The 20,693-nt window shown below is 51.1% G+C and overlaps 1 protein-coding gene across 2 annotated transcripts; it reads right to left on the reverse strand.

Annotated features, from left to right (window-relative positions):
- Positions 1–659: 659 nt before the first annotated feature.
- PSMD11 (proteasome 26S subunit, non-ATPase 11) lies at positions 660–19,337 on the reverse strand. Of its 2 annotated transcripts, none has more exons than XM_032711479.1 (14): positions 19,178–19,337; positions 17,543–17,644; positions 12,348–12,472; positions 10,139–10,210; positions 9,774–9,831; positions 8,023–8,217; positions 7,424–7,568; positions 7,125–7,185; positions 5,608–5,670; positions 4,953–5,078; positions 4,376–4,411; positions 3,043–3,094; positions 2,048–2,190; positions 660–1,934 (listed from the first exon to the last, which is right to left on the reverse strand). In XM_032711479.1, the coding sequence occupies exons 1-13, from the start codon at positions 19,266–19,268 to the stop codon at positions 2,048–2,050; spliced, it is 1,269 nt and encodes a 422-aa protein (XP_032567370.1). In that variant the 5' UTR covers positions 19,269–19,337; the 3' UTR covers positions 660–1,934. The 2 variants fall into 2 exon arrangements, with proteins under 2 accessions (XP_032567370.1, XP_032567371.1); XM_032711480.1 differs by lacking the exon at positions 19,178–19,337 and adding an exon at positions 19,010–19,095.
- Between the last annotated feature and the right edge of the window lie 1,356 nt (positions 19,338–20,693).

Raw genomic sequence — 20,693 nt, forward strand, 5'->3', positions numbered from 1 at the left:
ATCCTGGCCTGGCCCTGTAGTGTGAGACTCCAATATGGCATCAGGGCACTTTCAGGAATGGCTGGAGGACCCAGAGGCCAGATCTTATTGATTTTTAAGAATAATAATAATGGAAAGGGTTGGGTTGGAAGGGACCTTAAAGCCCATCCAGTGCCACCCCCTGCCATGGGCAGGGACACCTTCCACCAGCCCAGGTTGCTCCAAGCCCCGTCCAACCTGGCCTTGGACACTTCCAGGGATCCAGGGGCAGCCACAGCTTCTCTGGGCAACCTGTGCCAGGGCCTCCCCACCCTCACAGGGAAGGGTTTCTTCCCAATATCCCATCTATCCCTGCCCTCTGGCAGTGGGAAGCCATTCCCCCTTGTCCTGTCACTATCAACCAGCATAAAAAAATCCCTTTCCTTTCTTTTCATGAGCCCCCCATTATTATTATAATATACTTAATTCAGTAGAACTCAGGAGTTGTGCCAGGAACAGGTCACAATGCACAAATCTTTAGTGATGCTGTCTCCAACACGACCCCTCACATTTGGTGTCTCCAAATACCAATCCCAATGATGCTTTGGTGAGGGGATGATCCCACCCTTCCCTAAGGGAAAAAAAACGTGCCCCCCATGTGCCCAGGATGTGCCTCAGTGGCTGAAAACAGGAGACAGAAGTTTTTGAAAAAAAAATTCTTTATTGGAACTCATCTGAACATCAGATATACCTGGTGTTGGTTAGCAAGAACCGTTTGTACATTTGATATTGATGGTGCCAAAAACCCAAACAGCGACTGACTGGAGGAGATGGAAATTAAGAATAATAAAATAAAATATAAGGTCAGAAGAGGTCAAAATGTGAACAGAAAAGGGAAAAATCAGCCAGTCTAAGAGTCAGCGTGAAGGCAGAGTATTTCCTGATAAAACAGAATCCTTATACAAAATATAAATTTTGTAAGAAAAACATGGAGAGGGAAAAAGAGACAGAGGGAAAAGGAGAAATAAAGATGAGCAGGACAGAGATGCAGAAGCTTACACTGCCCAAATGGCATTAAAACCTACTGGAAACCTCACCAGAAAATGGAACATGCTGGAATACACCGTGCTCCACCCCCCACATGACTTTGGGACTAAGGAGGAAGCTCCCAGCGAGCTGCACTGGGCTATTCCAGAGGGCCAAGCTGTCCCACATCAGATGGGGAACAAAAATCAAACACTGATGCAGCAGAGTAAATGTGGACAGTCAGGGTCACCTGCTCTTCCTACCAGTGCAGGTGGGGAGGGAGAAAACATTTAAAACCTAGTCTATCTGCAAACAAGAGCATGCAAAGTCAGGCTCAGGGGAACCTGCGCCGGCCCCTCCGCCCAGAGCGGGGCCGGGGGGACCCCGACAGCTCCGTCCTGCAGGAAAACCTCCCTGGAGCTGCTTCCCGGGGGGGCTGAGGCCTTGAGGCTTGAAAAATAAACCAGCAGTCTGTACATTTTGGGTTGGTTTGGTTCAGTACAAATGGAATCGAGTTGGCTGCTCGTGCTCCACCAGCACAGCTCCGGTTTCAGGGTGGAGGAGAGGAAACAAACTGGATTTGGGCACCTACTGGTAACAAAACGCTGTCCCTGCTGAACTCTGCCGTCCCTCAGGAAGTGGAAAGCACATGTTTAGGTAGTGTAAGCCTTTTTCCTTTTATTTAGAATACCCTCTTTGTTTAAACAATATTTCCCCCCCCAGATACAAAGTTCGGCCAGTAAAGATTACATGGAAACTGGAACACGCATCGTCTGGAATACAAGATGCACCGGATGAGGAAGTTTAAAAACTTTCCGAGCGAAAAGTAGAACAAAGAAGAAGAAGAAGAAGGAAAAAAAAAAAAAAAAAAAAAAGTCTCCTAACATTTTCCCAAAGGTTTCACTCTCCTGTCACACACACTCTCCAAATGACAGCTAGCAAATTCAACTCTGCAAAGAGAAAACAGAGCCACGTCACTCGAGAGGAGAGGGAACAAGGCTCGGGGACACAGCCTGGGAGTGATGGGGATGGAGCTCTGTGAGCCTGGAGAGGCCCCACTCACCTATGTCAACTTCTTGGCTTTGTTGTAGAGCGAATCCACTACTTTGCTCATGTTCTGGATCGTCTCGAGGGCGGCCTCGTAAGTTTTGTCTACCGGGGGCTCGTCGAAGATGATCAGGACGCCCTCGCCCTGGTCGAGGATTCCTGTGGGAACAAGCTGCCTTTAGCACTGGGATGCTCCATGGGTCACGTCTTCCAACAGTACAAAATCAGGGATCTACCCCAGAAACGCCCAGGGTCTGGGAAGGGCTCGTGTGTTGCGCTGGACTGGCTGATTTTGGTCAGGACTGCATCAGCATTCCCAGGAAAAAAATACATCCCAGGGAACAGCCTGAGAAGCCATCCAGGAGAAGCTCATTCCCTACAAGCTCCCTGCCCCTGCCCTGTGCCCAGCTGGATGGATCAGCCCAGCACTGGAGCAAGGCTAAAAAGGAGCTGGTCTATAATGGGACTGTTCCCAGGTGCCAGGTGGGCTCTGTCCTTCCGGAGTGTTCTATGCCCAGCGTGCTGCTTCCAGCTTCCCCTCCCTCAGCCAGATCCAGGGGCCTTGCTGATTGACACAGGGACAATATAACCACAGCAGAGCTGCTTCCTTGAGGGATCACTAGGGCAGCACCTCTGCTGTGGGCCCAGCTGACCCAGAGCACCTCCTGTGCCATGGGAGTGCCCCTTCCAACAGAACACTCTGGATACAAACCACCTGGGAAAGGTGACCACAGCCCAGGCAGCTCCACGGGGCAAGAGTCCACCTGGGGGTCCCACACCCTCCTTGGATGCTCTCACAGCACAGGAGAACCCAACAGTGCTCCTGATTAGTGAAAAATCAATCCTTGGGCTTAAAGAAGGCAGATGGAGAAGCAGAAGAGCCTCCCTGGCTGTCACCTGAGCTGAGCAGGGGGGCTGAGCACCCCCAGGGTTCAGAGGAGGAAGAGGAGTCCAAGCACTGTACACACACAGGCACCAAGGCACTCAGGACTGAGGGATGCAGAGACTCACCATGAAACTTCTTGTCCAAGATCATCTGTGACAGCTTCCTTTCTACCTCAGCCTGAAATTGAAGCAGAGAAATCAAAAGTCTCCCAGAAACACATAAAAACATGTGAATTTTGCTGCTCCACACTCAGCCTTGGTGGGACATGAGCACTGCTCAAGAGCAGCTACTTCCTCACTGAATGTCAGGACAGGCCTGGATGCTACCACATGCTTTAGATGCCTCAGGAAATTAAGGAGCAGCTTTTAATGAGGAGAAAACCCAGAATGTCCTGCCTCCTTGTTCCACAGATGATGCTGAATCTGCCACTTCAGACAGGCTTTACTCCTCAGGGGATCTGGAACATTCTAGCTCAGTTCAGCAAGGATTAGGTCAAGTTTTATTTAATCCACCCAGCACCAAGCAGGCCCATGGGAGGCAGCTCCTCTCCAGCTCCTTGGGCAGAGGGGACACAGCTGCAGTTAAAGAGCTGCAGAGCAGCTTTTACTCCAAATATTAAGGATGTGTTAAACACCAAGGGCTGGTCTAGGAAAAAACTGTGTGCCAGGAGAGGTTTGGGCTGGAAAAATTTCTTCATGGAGAGGGTTGTCCAGCCCTGGGCAACAGGAGAATCCCCATCCCTGGAGGGGTTTAAAAGCCACATGGATGTGGCCCTTGGGGACATGGGTCAGTGGTGGCCTTGGCAGTGCTGGGGGAACAGTTGGACTTGATGTCAGAGGCCTTTTCCAACCTCAGTGATTCCTGTGACTGTGACCACAAAGCTGAGCTCAGCTCACGTCCAAACCTCTGCCCTCACTGCCAGGACACGACAGCAGCACTCTGGGATGCAACTTCCTGGGATTACACTGGATTTCCCTAAAACTTAATCTGGCTGGGATTATCTGTAAAGCAGTTATTGCAACAGTCAGTGTGACAGTCACAGCCTTGATGACACTGCAGGGTGATTAGCTGGATCCTGGATTTTAAAGGTCTAAGAAAGGTTCCCCTGGGTATGCTCAGGGGATTAAACCCAGGGCAGCAGGGAAGACTGAGCCAGTCAGGACAGGAGCTGTTCCTACAGCAGAGGAAAATCTGTCTCCAATAAAAAGCAAGTGCCAAGAGAGGGAGTAAAACCCATGTAAGGGAAGGGGATGTTACAGCAAAGTCTAGAGACAGAAAGACTTGATGCCTCCCAGGAACTGCCCATGTTAAAGCTGAATTCCCAAGGGGATATTTGCCTGGGAATGCTGTGGAGCTCATCTGTCACACTTCTTGTTTAGTTCCCAGTGGCAAATGCCATTTAACCCCAATTCCTCTGCCCTTTTAAGATGTGCCACTGATTTCTAGTGAGGTTCTTACCTTTGAGAGCTTGATGAGGCTGGATATGTGTTCAATCTACAAGAGAGACCAACAGAGTCAGGTAAATCTTTCGCTGCACTTTGGACACAGAACACAGAGGTTTGGGGCTCTTTGGAACAGCTCAAGGGCCTGGAAATGCTCTGGGCTAAAAATCTGCAGTGGCTTTGTCCTCTCTGCAGCTTCAGGTCCTTTGTGTCTAATTTTAACTGAAGGTGGACTGGACACCTAAAGCCCTTTCACTCTGAAACATGAAATATTTCATCTCAAAGACGTGGCAGCTTTGCCCACACCCTGTCAGAGCTCATCAAAGAAAAACACTGTTACCTTCAGGGTCCAAAGCCAGTCGCCTTTCAGCAAGCAAAAGGGAAACAGGTGGAAAGGCCAGTGACTCTGGAATGTGGTTTTCCAAAGGTCTCAGCCCCCTCCTGACCATTTTTTCAGCTGAACACGATGAACCCTGAGCTCTGAAGTGCTGAGTAGCTCTGAGTAAGGAGTATTCCATGAGGAAACAAGTCCCTCACCCCCCCAGCAGCAGGGGACAGAGGCACCAGCTGGATGTGCTGCTGGAAACATTTACCTGTACTCTGGAGAAGGGTTCAATGACTCTGATCAGGTTCTGTTCCAATAAATTATCATAGAGCTTGGCCAAGTGAGTGTTTATGATGGGGTCGTCCCTGAGCTCCACCTTATAGTCTGTCAGGGCCTGTGGAAGAAATAGTTGAGGTAGAACAGGTTCTCTGAGGATGAAACCCCCTCCCCTCCCTGCCCAGCACAGTATCATGGCTAATCCAACCCCAAACTTAGCTAAAAGCCAGGAGGTCATGACAGCCCAGCAGCCTTTCAAGCTTTTTTCATCCTCACATAAGCCCAAATCTCTGCTTCACACGCAGCAGGATTGGCTCCTGACATGGGAATCTTCTGTGGCTATTCTTGCTGGAGCCAGGGAAAATTTCAGGAGGATACACAGCCCAGTGAACAGCACCAAAAGGAAAACTGCTTCTGAGTTGGCTCTCCAAATATAAAAAGTTAAAAAAAACCAGGTTCAAACAAGTTTACCCCCACACTGAGAAAAGCAAACCGGTTGATTATTGAGGGGTATTTGCTTGGTGCACTCTTGTTTTCTATCAATGTTTCCATGGTTTCCTGCTGTGGGATGTAGCAGTTCCTACAGCTTTCCAAACCTGCCATTTCTGACTGGTTTTTGTCCAGCCAGGCCCCATTTGCTGTCTCACCTTTTCAAAATCTGCCAGCGACCGGTTCTTGCTGGCCTGTGCCACGCATTTTAGTGCTTCTGTCTGCGGGGAAAGAAGACCAAAAAGAGGTTATTTCTTTCTGGAATCTTCTCTCACTGAGATTATGCAAACTGTGCAGTATCCTGGGAACGTGCTTAAGCAGGAAACCAGGAATGTTCCTTGTGCTACAGAGCCCTGGGAGTGTCACTGCCACAAGGCAGAGCAGCTGCTGAGGGGGGAACGTGTCCAGCAGCTGCAGGACACGGTGTGGAACCAGCCCCACAAAGCACCCAAGTTGTGCAGGTCTGAGATCACCAGCTGCAGGCTGGGAGCAAGTTTGACACTGTTTTTAAGGAAAATGCCCCGTTAGGCACTTGCTAAATGAAGGTGGCCATTTTCAGCCCTCAGGCTGAGTTCCTTCCCTTCAGCATGGCCACATCTCCTCTATTGGGTGGCAGGGGCCCAGCAGCAGTCCCAGGGACACCCCACCAGGGACAGCATCTTCTTGTCTACCCATTAATTGCTGGAACAAAGCAAGAACCTCAGCCCCAACCTCATTTCCCCCAAAGAGAAACCTTGGTGGGTAACAACACCAAGGAACAGCAGAACAGTGCCCAGGACGTGGCTCTGGTGCACAAGGCCCAGGCTTCTGCTGCCCCCTTTCTTTTTGGGATTGTCCTGTGCAGAGCCAGGAGTTGGACTTGGTGATCTTTGTGAGTCCCTTCCAACTCAGGATATTCCACAGTTCCCACTGAGCTGACCCCAGGGCTCCCCATGCTGTTCCCCAGCTGCTGCAGGAACTGCTGATCGTGGCTGTCTCAGCAGGACAGTTTGGACAATACCCAGGATCTCCCACCCAGCTGCCCCTCCTGCTCTGGAAAGGAGCCTCCAACCAGCTGGCAGTCTGGGGAAGGGGATGAGGCAGGATTAGGGCTGCCCTTCCTGCTCCAGGAGGGATATCCCCACACCAGACTCTTCCCCACCGACCTCCTCTGGTAATTCCCAATCCCCTGTGGGCAGTGAGAGCACAGACCAGCCTGAGCACAGCCCCAAGGGCAGGAGGCTCCCAGCCTGGCCCTGGCACACCTGGTTTCTGGCACTGTAGTACACTCGATAAGCATCCCTGGATTTAATTTAGGAGAAGCATTCCCATCCTGGCACATTCACATGCCAGAACGAACAGAAGATTTAACAACTCCTTCCACCTCACAGCCCCCCAGGACTCAACCTGCTGGGCTGGGACACGAGGCCCTGATGCCATTGGGCAGTTTGTGGTTCATGAAGGGAGGAGAAAAACAGGGCAAATGAAATGAACCCCCCAGGTTCTCAGGTTGTGAAAATCACTGGAATTCCCTTGAAGGCAACTGACTACTGGTAATGATTCTTGGTAATTTAATCAGTTCTGGATTTCACTCAGGAGTGGCATTTTGGTATGAAAAGACCAAAGTGTTTGACAAAAAGAATAACCCAGTATTCTGAGAGATAAGAGGAAGATAGGAAGGATTAAGTTTCTATACCTGTCTTCCTGCATACCGCAGAGCAAGCTTCCCACTCACTAATGCTTGCACATCTTCTGGGCTAGAGAGGGGAGGAAGGGAACAGAGCATTTATTCAGCAACAAGGTCAGCTTAAACCTCAGAGTGCCTCCAAAATTCCCAACTGACAGCAAATTACTACAGTTCAAATAACACCATCTGAGAAGCATTGATTAGGTGATAAAGCAGACACTGCTTGAGTTCCCTCATTAGAACTCAGAACCTTATAAACATCCCCTGGAAATGCAGGGATGTCCTTCTCAGCACCATTTGCCACGTACCTGTTCAGCATGATTTTGCACAGCAACATGTACTTCAGCGCAGTGATGGCTTTGGGGTTGTCAATTGAATCATTTCCCTCAAATGCCTCATAGAAATATGAATAGGCTGTTTTCCAGTCCTTCTCTTCTGCTGCATGGATAATACCTGTGGGAGGGACAAACCAGAGGTCATTCTGGACATAACTGGAAGAGGACAGAACAATTTGGTTGCTCAGTGGTACTCAGCAAAGGGAATCCTGTGCCCCCTTTCCCTCATCTCTTATCAGAATAACATCCCTGCCCTCTCTTATGAGGACATTTTAAGAAAGACAAGTTTGGGGCACTTCAGGTAAGTGCCTGTAAATTGGGTCAGGACTGTGTAATGGGTCAGGAACACGGTGTAATGCTGCAGTGCCTGGGGAGGTGACAGACCATCCACCACTGGGGGTTATCAAAACTGGGCTGGCAACACAAGTGTCAGGAGCAATGTCATGGGAACTGGGGAGACGGGTGGGCAGCTTGAGGTCCCACCGAGCATCATTTTCCATTATTCCCTTCAGGACGAGTCACTGATGTGCCAGGAGGAGTCCTGGATGCCCCCTTTCTCCTGGAGGCCTCACCTGACTGCATGTCCAGCGCTGCCTGCAGCTTGGGGGGACAGTAGATGGCATTGGCCGTGGTCCGTGCCGAGGTTAAGGCTGCTCTTGCTTTTGGCAGGTTGCTCAGGGCATGGTAAGTCTTGCTCTCTAACAGCTGCACTTCCACCAGCAGTGCCTTGTCATCCATCTTCTTCAATTCCCGCAGGAGCTGGGAGCCTGGGAGAGGGGAAGGACAACAGCTCTGGGACCTGCTGCTCTCAAACCAGGGCCCTAAAGGTGAGACTTGAGGATTTTTAAGCATCTCCTAAGATCATGGGATGAGGAAGGAATGCTTTAAGCACAGGATATTTACAGGGCAAATGTAGGAGGTGGGAATGGACAGGCTAAAGGATGCCAAGATAAGCTGGCACATCAAAGCCTTGTGAGGACAGAATGAGCCAGTCTTGGAGAAAACTTGTCTCCTTCTTTCCCCCCACTAAACCAAGAGGTAACTTAGGGTGAGCAGAGATGAGCACCTCCTCCTCCCTTGCTGTTCTCAGGGGCTGAAAAGTAGATCTGAAACTGCATTATTGGGTAGAAAAGAACAGATTATCCCAAAAACATCCCAGAGATACTCCCTGCTTACCCTGACCCCCCACAGCCATGGACACAACACTGACCCCTCAGGAGAGCATCACAGGGGCTGTCCTAGAGGTACAGGCCTTCCCAAGTCCCCAAGTCCCACCACCCCCCAAGGGATTAAACTCGTTAAGCACAGCTTTGGAGTGTGGCCTCTGATCAGTTTAAACCTGAGTTCATTACATTTCTGTATGCAAATTAGTTCTAACTCTATCCTGAATTCCATGTACAACAGCACTTAACTTGGTATTCTGATCAGACACAAGTCCCCCAGGTGACTCTGGACATGACACAGCTCATGCCACCACTCAGGTTCAGAAGTTGTGGGTCCCAGGTGAGCACTGTGTCCATGCAGTCACCCCTCAGCCCTGCTCTGCCACACTGCTGTGCTAACACCCCTCAGCCACCTTAAACCTCACTCACAGCTTAAACTTCACTCACAGCTTAAACTGTCATTTCCAAAATGAGCATTTAAAAGGCAGCAGGGGAGCTGTAAGATGACCTGCCTCACTCTGCTTTGGGGCAGAGCAGGAGTTCGTGTGGTTAACGACCATCTCAGGTGGTGCAGGAGCAAATGAAGTCCTTACAGCACCTCACCAGAGCTGGTCTAAGGACACACACAGAGGTTCTGCCATCTCCCAGCACTACCACTGCTTTCCTGGGGTTGTGCTTGAGCAACGGGACAAAAAGCTGCTTTCTCCCTTCAGCCTGACCACAGCAGTGTATTCCAGCATGTTCCAGCAGCAGCCAAACTCCAGCCTTCAACTGGATACAGCCTCCAAAATTATTTGTAATTAATAAGTCACAGAATCCTGGAATGGTTTAGGTTGGAAGGGGCCTTAAAGCTCATCTCATTCCACCTCCTACCACGGGCAGGGACACTTTCCACTAGTCCAGATTGCTCCAAGCCTCGTCCAACCTGGCCTTGAGACCAGGTGAGATGGGTGAGGATGGTGAAACAACGAGAACAAAGACATCTCTAAGAGCTGTTATCACCCAGCTACAGCAACAGATGGTAGAACTGACACAGCACTGAGGAGTTAACAGCCAAATCCTACAAAACTTATCAAGGAACATGACCCAGCCCGTGGTTTCCCTTGTCAAGAGTCATTTAAAAGCAGAGATCTACTACCACCATCTAGTGGGAGCCTCACCTAGTTGCAAAGCTTCTTGGTACATCTTGGTGTCGAAGTAGAGAGAGACCAGCCTGGCCTGGAGAACAGAAAAGGAACTGCTGTGAGGAAAGCCAGAACAGATTTATTTTGTAAAATGAAACTTTGGACGTTCTCATCTGCACAGACTTCACCAAAATTAATCTATATTTGTCAAGTTGTGGACAAAACCCTGCCTTTTTTTTTTTTTTTTTTTGAGAAGAACCACTAATTTCAGTGTAATTAATGCCCACCCACGAGACACACACACAAAGACAACACACACACAAGTCCTCTACTTTTGACAGGTGTTAAATCTGATTAAAGGGACGATGTGACCTACAGGGGTTTGGGATCTAGTAACCTACCTCCAGAGTCTGGCGTAGGAAAGTCCTCTTCTCTGATTTGGCCCATTCAATACACTCTAAACACAGGTCCACCTTAAAGGGAGCAGAAGGAAATTAGTCCAGCCTAAAAGTCAAGGTTAACCAGGCAAGGCTAAAAGCTTTCCTTGTTAGTGCCTCCCCCCAAATGCCTCCGAACGACACCAAAGGTGTCGTTCAGAGGCATTTGGGGGGAGGCACTAACAAGTTTAACCTCACAACTATGCTATTTTCAATAAAGGAAAACAAATTGCAGGTGTTTTAGGGCCTAGACCTTTAGCAGTACAAAGCAGCAGAGGTGCCAGGTTCTGTTTTGGGTGCCAGGAGCCAGCTGGTGCCGCTGGGTGCCCCATTCAAAGCACAGCAGTGGCTTCTCGAGGGTTTTTTTTTTTTAAGGCTGAGACTCCCTTGATGAATAAAAGCAGTGGTGTCCCACCTCAGTTAGAAGAGGGTTTAGCAGTGGCCTATAATATATAAGTCATCCTGAGGTGCCAGGCTCAGGAAATCCTTTTCCCAGGATCTCTGGAGCACAGCTCCGGAGCAGGACTTGTCGGCTCCTCCTCACTGCTTATTAAATGTGAACATTTTATAAAAAGCCATTATGAGGTTTCAATTTATTGCCCAGTGATGGCTGGAGCATTAGGAGCTGGAGAAACCTCCAATTTCATTGCTTTACTGGGCTCCTGGGAGTCTTCTCAACACCAAGGAAGCAAAAGTCCCTTGGAACACTTCTGAAAGGATTCAGGACTGCTGCATCAGGAACCTCGTAGGTTAGATGTCACCATTCCTTAAGGTTTTGGGTTTGGAATATGCTTGAAAATTAATAATTTTGACTCATTGGGTCCTATTTCCATTGCTGTTATTCCAATCCCTTTTGCAACTGCACCTAAATATTGTCCTTTACACCAAGTTAACTTTAGAAGAGTCTGAAGCTGCTCATCTCCTGATGATTTAAGGATTTCCCTCTTCTCTCACCTGCACATCCCACCCCACTTCCTGACCCCTTCTGCTAAAGGGGGGCAAAACATTCTGTCACCATTTATGGTAACATCACACAGAAGGCACAAACAGCAAAAACAAAACAGCTGTTTTTCTAATCAGCAAATGGAACATTTCCTGTGTTACCTGCACTGAAAGGTGATGGTTCTGTGCTAATTTGGCTAATGAGAACATCACCTGCCCCTCAGCATGGCAGAACCAAATCAACCCTGCAGTCTGTCAGTCCCTGTCTGCAGGTCTTATGTGGGTTTTGTCCTTGATCTGCTGCTCCTGTCTCCCTTTTCCACCTAAGGGACTGGTGTGCCAGTACAGCCCACTGCAGGTCAGTGCTGCTTGGGAGTGGCTCCTCAGCACTTATAAGTTGCTCCTGTTCTTATCCCATTCTCAAATAACCAAAGAGTGGGGAAAGACCCCAAACAACAAAAAACTGTGTCCTAGGGAGCTGATGAGAACAGACTGAATCCTGACTGTGGGCTGTGTTAGACTATCCTGGGTTTTCTGTGGAGAAGTTCATCCACTGACACAGTTTACACCTGTAAAACTCTTTCCACTCCCACTCAGGAGTAACTTTCATGCCTCTGTGGACTCAAACACCTCCCCCACTGTGTCTCCAGGTGGAAGATGCTGAGTAACACTGACCACTGAACCCCAGCAGCTCCTGGACAGCTCCTCTGTGCCATCCCACACCAGGCCCACCTTTCCTGGCCCCGGCTCCCTGGAGCAGGTGGAGCATCTCTCACATCCCCAACACTGACCACGCTATAAAATACTCCTAATGCTGTACCTAAAATCATTTAGGTTGGAGAAGACCCCAAAGATTGAGTCTAAGCATTCCCCCAGAATGGCAACCACTGACCCATGTCCCCAGACGCCACATCCACACATCTTTCAAATCCCTCCAGGGTGGGGACTGTGCCACGCCTGGACAACCCCTTCCATGAAGAAATTTTCCCTAATATCCAACCCGGCCCAACTTGAGGAAACAACACAAACCTAAGACAGGGTGGGAACCACTCCTAACCTGCAGCAGAAAAACATGGTTGTGAATCAAATCATCTGATGTTTTATTTATAAAATACATCCAAGTGCATTTAAGTGACACGAATAATTCTTGAGTGCGAAGCAAACTAGGTCAGATAAGGGTATTGCAGCTTTTGAGGAACAGCTGGAATTGCTGCTGGATCTGCAGCCTCACCTCCTGTCCTGTGCCTGCCTCCATGTCAAGGAACAGGTCGAGCAGGGACCGGACTAATTGGGCGGCCTTGGCTTTGGTGACGCGGTTCAAGAAGGGCAGGATATACCTCAGGAGTCCTCCCAGCTCTGGAGAAAAAACAAACCCAAACCATGAAATACAAGAGCCAAGAGCTGCTGACTGGTCTGCACACAGCGTTTATTCCACCAAACAGGCAGTTTCTCCATGTTATTTCCACAGGACACAGTGATAAATGTCACCTGCAGCAAACAGGGGGCTCCAGCCTCACCCACACTGCCTGGTGCTGCAGCTCCCCACTTACCACCAGCTGGAACTACTTCTGCCTCAGGCACCTTCTAAAAATGTAAGAATCTGCCAAATGCTTTGAGATTTCTCTGTAAAATGGAGTTTGTGGTTTAAATGTGTTTTTATGATCTCAGTTTGATGCTAGACCCAGGAAGTCGGATACACTCCCTGTTCCAACTGCTGGAAAATGACATTCCTTAACACTCCAACTGCTGGAAAATGACATTCCTTAACACTCCAACTGCTGGAAAATGACATTCCTTAACACTCCAACTGCTGGAAAATGACATTCCTTAACACTCCAACTGCTGGAAAATGACATTCCTTAACACTCCAACTGCTGGAAAATGACATTCCTTAACACTCCAACTGCTGGAAAATGACATTCCTTAACACTCCAGCCACACCTTTACCTGATTAGCTCTTACCTCACATTTCTGCTCGTAATAGGTATATTTTAAGCTATAAACTGAGTCTTTAGAAGAGGTGGAAGAAGGAAAAGTCTGTCTTTAAGAAGAAAAGTCTGTCTTTAAAGTGTCATTCCCAGAGAGCAGGAATGTGGCTGTCAGGGCACAGCAGCTCCAGGAGTCAGTGTCACCCTGGGAGTGACCTGTTGGAATTGCACAAGTGAAAAGTCTCCCACAACAAACAACACGTGGCCAGCGGGGCAGGTCCCAGCCAGGGCTGTTTACAGTCTGGGAAGATGATCTTCCAGCAGAGCAGGATTCAGTGCTGACTCATCAGCAGAGGGGTTTACACTGAAATCACAGTTATTTGCCCCAGATTTCTGAGTCTCACCCAAATATCAGGTGGATCTCACACCACTGCGTTTACAAGATTCAACAGTAATAAAAGAAAAATCAAATGAAGACTTTCAATGACTAATTCAGGAATCTGCAATATACTCTGTATCAAACTGGTATCAAATCAGAACTAAAATAAGAGACTAATTTTATTTCAATTGGTATATGGGGGAGTATCAGGAGGATTTCAGTTTGGGAGGATTCCAATAAAAACAAATGAAAACAAGGTTTCTTCCTTATTTCATTTAGCAGTAATGCAAAGTAATTGTCATGAGAATATCTTACTAATATCTAAAAATTATTCCTCATATTTTTTACTTTTTCAACCTATTTATTTTAAGTTTAACCAAGTCTGATACAATTCATGTCTCACACTCCTAAGAAGTGGAACCCAGTTTTTTCCAATCCAATCACTGATAGTGATCATGGAATAGTTTGGGTTGGAAGGGACCTTAAAGCTCATCCAGTGCCACCCCTGCCATGGGCAGGGACACCTTCCACCAGCCCAGGTTGCTCCAAGCCCCATCCAACCTGGCCTTGGACACTTCAGGGATCCAGGGGCAGCCTCAGCTTCTCTGGGCAACCTGTGCCAGGGTCTTACCACCCTCACAGGGAGGAATTTCTTCCCAATATCCACCTAACCCTGCCCTCTGGCAGTGGGAAGCCATTCCCCCTTGTCCTGTCCCTCCAGGCCCTTGTCCCACATCCCTCTCCAGCTCTCCTGGAGCCCCTTTAGGCCCTGGAATGATGTTGTACTGACATTTTCAAACATCTCAAAGTGCAGATTTAGAACAAACAGAACTTATCTGGGGTGTGCCCTGGATCTTCAGAGCAGCCTCATTCCCAAACTGCAGTGCAAGAGACCCTGAATCCTTCCACAATTAAATACTTGGAACAGGGAACAAAACAAGATGCTCTGTCAGGCCTTGGCCTTCATAAAAGTTTGACTTTCTCTCTGCCAGAGCACACATGGGCAAGTTTTTCTAGAACTAAGGTACAGCTGCTTTAATATCTAAGCCCTTACAGTGCCCAGCTTTGATTCCACAAGGAACTGATATCTGCTGTCCCACTTCACCCACACCACTCCTGTTCTGAGGTCCATTTAACCCCCAGTACCACTCATGGATGCAAATCCCAATCATCTGAACCCAAGCCAAACACTTTGGTTTCACACACAGCAAACAAACCCCCACGACAGCAGCACACAGCTCCTTCCAGCACCTCAGTTCTGCACAGAGCCACTCCCAGGGATCAGGATGTGAGCTGGGAAGGGGGGCTCTGGATCCATCAGCTCTCAACCACTCCCAAGCACCTCCTCCCGTGCAGCCCTGTGCTACCCCAGCCCCTCAGGACCAGTGGAATCATGGCTTTAGTGCCCAACATACTCCTCCCCACAGGAACTTTAGAAGAAAAAAAGAAAAATCAGGTGAAACATAATGCAGGATGTGTCCAACCTTTCCACTGATGTGCTCTGCAGCTGCCTCAGAACTCAGGAGAAACCCAAGTCAACAGCTGGAATCCAGCTGTGCACTCTGCAAACTACAAGTTCAGTCACACGGGATCAAAGTTCCCACAGAAATTTCTCTTCCCTACCAACATAACTATCAACTATTTTTAGGATTTTATTTTTTTCAAGTGAATGCAATGCCTGGTAAAGGGGTGTGATTGACAGCTCTGGAGAAGTGATGAGCAGCAGCTCTGGAAAATTAAGCCTTGCTGCTCATCCTCGGGGAAAGTGCTTCCATGAGCTCACACATCATGGATCCAAATTCCTGATCCGAGTTATTCCAATTCTATAAAACCCTAGAACTGTCACAAAAAAAAAGGAATTGATCTGTGAGTTTATCTGCTTGATAAGGATACAGGATTGAAGAGGGTCACTGGTATTACTGTTGTTTTTCTAAACAAAGGCTGCAATTCAGCAGAGTCATGGAATCATGGAATGGTTGGAAGGGACCTTAAAGCCCATCCAGTGCCACCCCTGCCCTGGGCAGGGACACCTTCCACCAGCCCAGGTTGCTCCAAGCCCCGTCCAACCTGGCCTTGGACACTTCCAGGGATCCAGGGGCAGCCTCAGCTTCTCTGGGTAACCTGTGCCAGGGCCTCCCCACCCTCACAGGGAAGGATTTCTTCCCAATAGCCACCTCTAGGGATATTGGGCACTGCAACACCTCAAACCTGTCACCTGTCACCACTTGCTAAAACTAAACCTGGAAAAGTGACAGGAAGGGAAGGTGACAGAGCCTCTCCCACAGCACCAGCACAGCCCCAAGCTGGGGTACCCATCCCTTCCCCCCCAGCTCCACCACATCTCCAGAAAGCACATCCTGCTGATCCCACTCCCATCTACACACACACAACTGGCCTGTTAATGTCACCACATTAATTTTCTTCTACCCAGAACAAAATCACTCTGCAGTTCAGTGTTCTCTCTAACACCCTGCAAATACATTTCAAGTTTGCTCCTTCATAACCCTGAGTTTGATGGGTTAAGGTTGTTATTTACAATTTCTTAGCCTTCCCCTTAAAAAGAAATAAATCTATTAGCTGCCCACCCTCTCAGAAAACCTTGGAGTTCTTTATACTGGTGTAAAACTTCCACTTAAACTCAAGACTACTCCAAGCTCTGCAGAGATGAGGAGGCCACATGGACTCTGCTCCCAGTTCTGCTCCCCAGCAGCACATCCCACACTGACCTGAGGAGACCCTGGTGATGGTTTCCCCCTTTTTGGCCCAAACACTCACATCTCCCTTGGTGCAGGGGCAGAACCATGTTTGGTTTTTTTCTACATGAGTAAACAGCAGAGTGCAAAGGGCACTGGCACAGTGACACCCACACTGAGCTGACTGACTTCAATTAGGAAAGGGGCACTTGTACAGCAGCTTCCTTTGTCCTGCTCCAGGCCTTCCTGCAGGAATCCTGGGCTGGAAGGGTTTATTGTTCCCCAGAGGCTCTGGAAGGAGCTCCCAGCAGGAATCAGAGGTGCACACCTGAGTGAAGGGACACGAACAGCACCTTTGTTTCCAGCACTGCTCTCAGGGACAATCACCTCCCGTCCCCAGCCCCTTTAAATGGGATCCACAGTGGGGTTGGGGTCTGGAATGCTCAAAACACCTGTGGATATGGGCAGAGCACTTAAATGGCCCAGTCAAAGAGATGTTTCAAAAGGCTGGACAGTGGGACACCAGGGGGTAGTTCCCCAACAAATATAAACTGTGCTCTGGATCAGCAGCTCCCTGAGCCCTCACTGAGCCTTCCCAGTGTCAGCTCTGGTGTCCCAGTCCAATTCCAGTGTGATTAAACCTCCTGCTGGGCTGCTTTCCCCACCAGTGCCAGACTCAAGAGCACACACACCTTCCACTCCTCCCCCTGACCCACTGCTGTGCACAGGCAGAAACCCCAGGGCTGCAGCCTGGCCAGGGAACACCGACACGGTGTGACAGCTCCTGCAATGCTCCAGGTGAAAAGTGCCCCCAAAAAAGGCACAAAGACAACCCCAAACTGCTGAGTGCAAAATAACCAACCCCCTGCCCTGAGGAAACAGAGGACAGGAACAGATTCTAAATAATCACTGAACAGAGAACTCAACTCCATCTCTGTCCCCTCACAATGGAGGGACTGTCCCATCCTGCTCCCATGTGGAGCTGGGCAGGCTTTGCTGATGTCATGGCCCAGCAGATAAATCAATTAATTGTGAGGGAAGCTGCTGGAGACAAAGGACTTTATGGGACAAACTTTCCCATTTGAAACAAGGCTCTGAGGTAATTAAAAACCAATCAGGAGACACTTCTCATCCCAAACATAACGACTTAACAAAACTTTAATCACTTGTACTAAAAGATCAACACATCCAAGGGTCACAGACTGAACTGTACAGCAGCATCATTTGGGACACTGGGACAAGCAGCACAAGATTAACATTTTATGTTGTTTATTTATTTTTTCAGGGTTTTTTTAGTTTAGTTTCTGTCCTGTCTCTGAGAAAACATTCCCTGCCAAAAGCTACTTTTCCTGCTGTCCCATAAATAATGAGACTAAACCCACTGGCTGCAGTACCTCCTGTCAGCTCAGCTGGATCTCAGACTCACCTTCTGCCTGCCCAGTCTTGGCCAGTAGTGATGCCAGCTCCAGGATGCTCTGCTCCTTGACTTGCACTGCTTCCTCATCGTTCTCCTGGACATCACGTTTCACTGGGGAAAAAAAACACAGGAAAAGTTGCTTTGGTGCTGCTCCAGAGGACAATCCCTGCTGGTCAGCTCCTGGAGAGGTGCCCAAAAGCAGGAGCTGATCCCACAGGCACCGGTGAGTTCGGCCCAGCCCGAGAGGTCAGGGGGGCAGGTTCTGTGGGAAGTTTAAATTCAGTTTGCAGAGCTTTGCCTATGCTCCATGAGGGTATCACAGCTGACAGACCCCACTGCAATCCCAGCTCTGAACAGTCTCATTCAGTTTGTCCAGCTGTGCAAGTGGCATTTACAGACACCACCACACACCAGAGCCACAGAACCAAATAAAGGGCATTTAATGGGATTTCCGGGGTTATCCCACTCTGGGATTGCTAATGGTGCTGCTCTGTGTGTTAAGCTGAGATCCTGTGGATGAAATGCAGCACAACACCATCTCTGACAGGTGAGTATGCCCCCCCTCACTCAGGTGTCACAGCTGCTGGCAGTGCCACTACACTCTGTGCCAGGTGAGTGACTCTGCTCCCGGGCAGGTAAAGGGCCAAATGACACCCAGAAGCACCAATTCATGAGTTATCCCTTTCCTTCCCTGCCACCACCCCCAGAGCAGGGAATCCCTCCAACTTCCCCACAAACAGAGCCAAAATCCCAGCTCTGAGGGGACTAAACCCTCCAGGAGCCCAGACTATGGCTCTCAGCCCCTCTAACCCAGTGTGGTGCCCAAAGAGAGGGAACTTTGCTCTCAAGGAGAAGAGCATCGCACGACACTCCGGGCTGCTCCTGATCCCCCGACCCACAGCTGGGGCTGTCCTGACCGAGCCTGACCCGGCCCAACGGGACTTGAGAACACCAACCCCTAAACAATGAGCAGAACACCGAGGGAGGCACAAACAACTCCTAAAGCCCTGACAGCCCCTCCGAGCCCGGACACGAGCACCGGGAAAGCTTGTCCCGGCACGGCGGGGTGACAGCGGGTCACGGCACCTCCGCAGAGCCCCCGCACGGCACAAGAATTAAGGCGTTAGTGCTTTTGCACCGGTTTCGAGGGCTCTCCACTCTCTTACCCCCAAATCATCGACAACCCCTTCAACACCTCCAATAAACGCCCAGGGCACGGGGTGTCACCAGCACCCGCCAGGGACGAGCAGAGCGAACACGGGGTGAAGTTCTCCGGTGAGGAGTTCAAACCGAGCCGCGGTACAACGAAAAATCCCCTCAAGGCTCAGCGTGTGCGGCGGTGAGAGGGTTTACAGGGAATTCCAGAGCTGCAGGAGGAGCCCTCGCCGCCCGCCCTTCAGCGCGGCCGCGGCACCGCAACGCGAACCCCCCGCGAACCGGCACAGCCCGAGCACCCCCTCACACATCAACGCTCACACAGCGCCGGCTCCGACTCCTCCATAGCCCCGCGGCGCGGAGCGGGTCGGGCCCAAGGCCGCGCTGCCCGCACGGTGAGTCAGCAGCGGCGCGGGGCGCCGGGGGGGGCGCGTTGCAGGCGCGTTGCGGGCGCGGGGCGTGGGGCGCGGCGGTTGCCGGGGCGCTCACCGATGGAGTGCAGGATGCCGATGGAGGCCTCGCGGTCGGTGGAGAGCAGGGACTGCGCGCGCTGCAGCTCCAGCACGGCCGCCGCCGCCATCTTGCCGCTCCTCCGCCTCGCCGCCCTCACGGAAAAGGCGCGGCTGCGGCGGCGGCACCGCCCCTTCCGCGCGCGCGGCATGTCGGGAACGGCGCGAGGAGGGGCGGGGCGGGGCCTGAGGGGGCGGGGTTAAGGAAGAGGCGTGGTCTCGGGGAAGGAGGGGGTGGTTTGAGAAGGGCGCGTTTGGAGGGGAAGGAAAGTGGGCGGGGTTTAGGGAGGGGGCGGGGTTTGGTGAGGGGAGGAGAAATGGCAGAGAGTGAGGGATGGCAGAGAGTGAGGGATGGCTGGGAGTGAGGGAGAGGTTGGAAAGAGCGTTTGGCGGAGGAAGGGGGCGTGGTTTGTGTTAGGGGGCGTGGTTTGGTGAGGGGAGGCAGACTGGGAGTTAGGAAAGGGGCGTGGCCTGCGGAAGTGGGCGTGGCCTAAAGCCGAACGATTTGGATGGGTGGGGCGTGGGGCTTTTCTAAAAATGGGCGTGGTCATGCAAAACAGCTTCTTGGGGGAGTGGCCTGCCGAAGGGCGCGCTCGCCGGGGAGAAGGGGGCGTGGTTTCAGGGGGGAGGGCGAGTCTTGAAAAGGGGCGGGACCCTGATGGGCGTGGTCTATTGAGTTGGATGATGTATTGGGGTGGGCGTGGTCTATGTAGTGGGCGTGGTCTGTGACTCCCGGGGGTCCCGCCCCGTCCTGGGGAAAGGAGGGGAGGGGTGCGGGGGGAACACGGGGCCGAGGGACCCGCACCGCGACCTGCGTGTGGCTCTGGCACCGAGACCGCCGTGGGGCACCCTGGGGGACCCGCTGTGGCTGCACGGTGGCGTGGGGTGAAGGGGGGGGTCCCACGCGGGACACCCCCCACCCGTGGGCCTGGCGCGGGAGGGGGGGCTGCAGCGTGGGACCACATCGATGGCCGTGGGGATCCCACGGCCCGCACAGCGCCCCAGACAGCCCCGGGGAGGGAGGAAAGCCCCGGCAGGGCCACGGCACCGGTGACGGCAGGGCCCGTGGGGGAGGCTGTCCCTGTCCCCTCCAGGAGGATGATGTCCCTGTCCCACCAAGGAGGATCCTGTTCCCATCCCACCGAGGAGGATCCCATCCCCATCCCACCACCGGATCCATCCTCGTGGGCAGGAGAGCCCCTTTCCAGTGTGTTCTCCCCTTGTTCACACCCCCCTTCCCACCCCTGCCCCTGTCCCGGGAGCTCTGCTGGCAGTGGGGGAACAGACAGACTGGGTTGGGGGGACACCCAGCCCTGCACCCTCAACTGGGCAGAAAACGGCCCCCAAATCACCCCTGAGCTCCCCAAAACCACCCGTAGCCGATCCCATCCTGCTTCTGTCTCCACCATGGTCCCAAACAGCCCAGGATGAGCATCCTGCAGACCAGCACCTTTCCTCCACTGGAAAAACAAATTGAATGGCTTGAAGGGTCAGTT

The sequence above is a fragment of the Chiroxiphia lanceolata genome, chromosome 26 (genome assembly GCF_009829145.1).
Source record: "Chiroxiphia lanceolata isolate bChiLan1 chromosome 26, bChiLan1.pri, whole genome shotgun sequence".
In the NCBI taxonomy this organism is placed as follows: domain Eukaryota; kingdom Metazoa; phylum Chordata; class Aves; order Passeriformes; family Pipridae; genus Chiroxiphia; species Chiroxiphia lanceolata.

What these genes read in the sequence shown, in the direction of transcription:
- PSMD11 (XM_032711479.1), bottom strand. Translation starts at nt 19,268, where the DNA reads ATGGCGGCGGCGGCCGTGCTGGAGCTGCAGCGCGCGCAGTCCCTGCTC. An exon ending in CCAAGAAGCTTTGCAACTAG is followed by an intron (nt 8,218 to 9,773) that starts GTGAGGCTCCCA and finishes CCCCTCTCCCAG; the next exon opens with GCTCCCAGCTCCTGCGGGAA. An exon ending in CGCTGGCAGATTTTGAAAAG is followed by an intron (nt 5,079 to 5,607) that starts GTGAGACAGCAA and finishes TTTCTTCCACAG; the next exon opens with GCCCTGACAGACTATAAGGT.